Source organism: Amphimedon queenslandica, unplaced genomic scaffold, assembly GCF_000090795.2.
Source record: "Amphimedon queenslandica unplaced genomic scaffold, v1.1 AMPQUscaffold_7527_Cont20523, whole genome shotgun sequence".
NCBI lineage: Eukaryota > Metazoa > Porifera > Demospongiae > Haplosclerida > Niphatidae > Amphimedon > Amphimedon queenslandica.
In genome coordinates this window covers 1-2,138 of record NW_003552190.1, presented here as the reverse complement: position 1 = coordinate 2,138, position 2,138 = coordinate 1, and the positions used below count along the sequence as shown (strand labels likewise).

The 2,138-nt window shown below is 35.9% G+C and overlaps 1 protein-coding gene across 1 annotated transcript; it reads left to right on the top strand.

Moving 5' to 3' along the window:
• Positions 1-79: 79 nt before the first annotated feature.
• Positions 80-750, top strand: LOC109591675 (uncharacterized). The gene is made up of 3 exons (XM_020007357.1): positions 80-290; positions 349-519; positions 566-750. The coding sequence occupies exons 1-3, from the start codon at positions 155-157 to the stop codon at positions 742-744; spliced, it is 486 nt and encodes a 161-aa protein (XP_019862916.1). The 5' UTR covers positions 80-154; the 3' UTR covers positions 745-750.
• Positions 751-2,138: the final 1,388 nt, after the last annotated feature.

Sequence of the window (2,138 nt, the reverse complement as noted above, 5' to 3'; positions counted from 1 at the left end):
TGCTCATCTGTTTTCATACCATGTTTGTTACCATTATTACTGATGTTATTATTAGATTATTTTCTTTATAGGGACTGGAATCACATCATCATCCACATATTCCTCAACTACATTAGATCTACATACTTCATTCACTTCACTTGGCACAAGTCACATGTTCACTTCAGTGGCTTCACCTTCTCCATTAACTTGTACATTATCTGGTTGTGAGAGGTGTGACACTACTAGCTCTAACTGCTGTCAGGTTTGTTCATCTGGCTATAGCTTTATCAGTGACAACTGTGTTTGTGGTATGTAAGCCTGTTATTATCAAAATACTATGATTTATATACACTGTGTTATATATAGGCATTCAAAGCACAGCAGGAATACCAGTTTGGAGTATAGTTATTATTTCTGTGTTGTTAGTAATAGTTATTGTCACTGTCTTACTATTGATTATGTGTACTATTGCATTAGTGAAAGTGAAGCACAAGAATACACAAAGTGATCAGCCTAATCAGCCATTTTACGACTACAGTAAATAATACATTAATATACTCAATGCTTTTATCATTTTATACAGTTGATGTTCAGCAAAGAACTGGTCCTACTGTACCTGATCCTGTTAAAGGACACAATTCACTTTCACTCAATCATTCAGTGGACATGCAAACAGATCACAATCCATGCTATGCAGTAGCAATGGAAGAAACTCAACTAGTCCCCAACCCCAGTTATGCCTCAACTACCATTCAGCAATGAACTCAAGGGCTCCAGTTGGGCTAATGCACCAAATATTAGTGTAAACTGATTAATTATTATTTTGAGTCACCATTTTTTTCTACTTCAGTGACTAGTTTTAAATTATGTTATGCATTAATTAATAGCAGTCTTGTTTGTACCTTTTAAAGTTACGGTATTTTGTATCAATAATAATTGGATCATGTACAGTCATTGACAACATGACATGATCCAAGGTACAGCCAATTGCTTTGGTAATGTATCACTTAAATCATCTTCCCCACCTTCCAAGATATAACCTTGAGAAATGTAAGTAATGACAACATAAGCTCTTTGCCAGTGCTGCTTGGTTGGCAGCATAGGCGGCTGCAGGCCTAGGCATTGGGGGTCATTGTCTAGGCTAGGTTAAAAGTTAGACCGGAAGCAGAAACAAAGGATTTTAAGCCTATTTAACCCTTTTACCACACCCCTTTAATTAGAAATGCCTACTAGTCGAGCTACTAGTAGTGAGGTCTCGTTGGTTTTCTCTTAGCTTGCTTTCTTTAATGAGACTAGGTAAGGCGTCACACCTTCAGCGAGTGGACTCAATCTAGATTTACTATAATAAATTATAGAAATTTTCTGGTCTAATCATGATGCAAGAGGCTAGGGTATGTAACAAATGTCAGTTTGGTGTTTCATTTATAGAATATTTCCGTTTTCCATTTTAGATATTTTTGGGACAAGTAAAGAGAAATGATTGCAAGAGTAGATGTATCCCTTGTGTTACTTGTACTCTGTTTGATGATATGTCCTTCTTCTTCACAGATTTCATCATGTAAGTGCCTTAATTAGTTATCATATATGAGTGTGTATAACTTGTATAGCTTATGATGTGACTAACTCTTCTTCTTTTAATGGATCTAATCTCACTACAACTGACCCTAACTGTCCTACTCTGAATAATTGCTTTGGTAATACTACTAAACTAAATGATGGAGACTTTGGCCCAATGGATTCACTCAATGGTCAATTAGGAAGATTCTTTGCTTTTAATCAGAATAACAGTAGACTCACCTTCACTGTGTTCTCTCCTGTATCAACAGTAGAACTGTATTTCTTTAATTCTCCTGCTGACGGTATTGGACTGCCTCAGTTGAAGGTTAGTAATGCTGGCCCTATTGTTCCTTATTTCTTCTCTAATAATGATGAACTGACACTAACTGACTCTCAACTGAGAACCGTCGCATTACATCTCAATCAAAGTTTACCAGAAGTTCAGATTGATTTCACATTCCCAGTCAACAGTAGAATTGATTGGTTTTTAGTCAGTGAAGTTCAGTCCTTTAATGGTAAGATACTTAATGTGTGGTTGATGTATTATTATATTATTATTAACAGGTAGTCCTGTATCTGCTCCAATGGAAGATATTGTA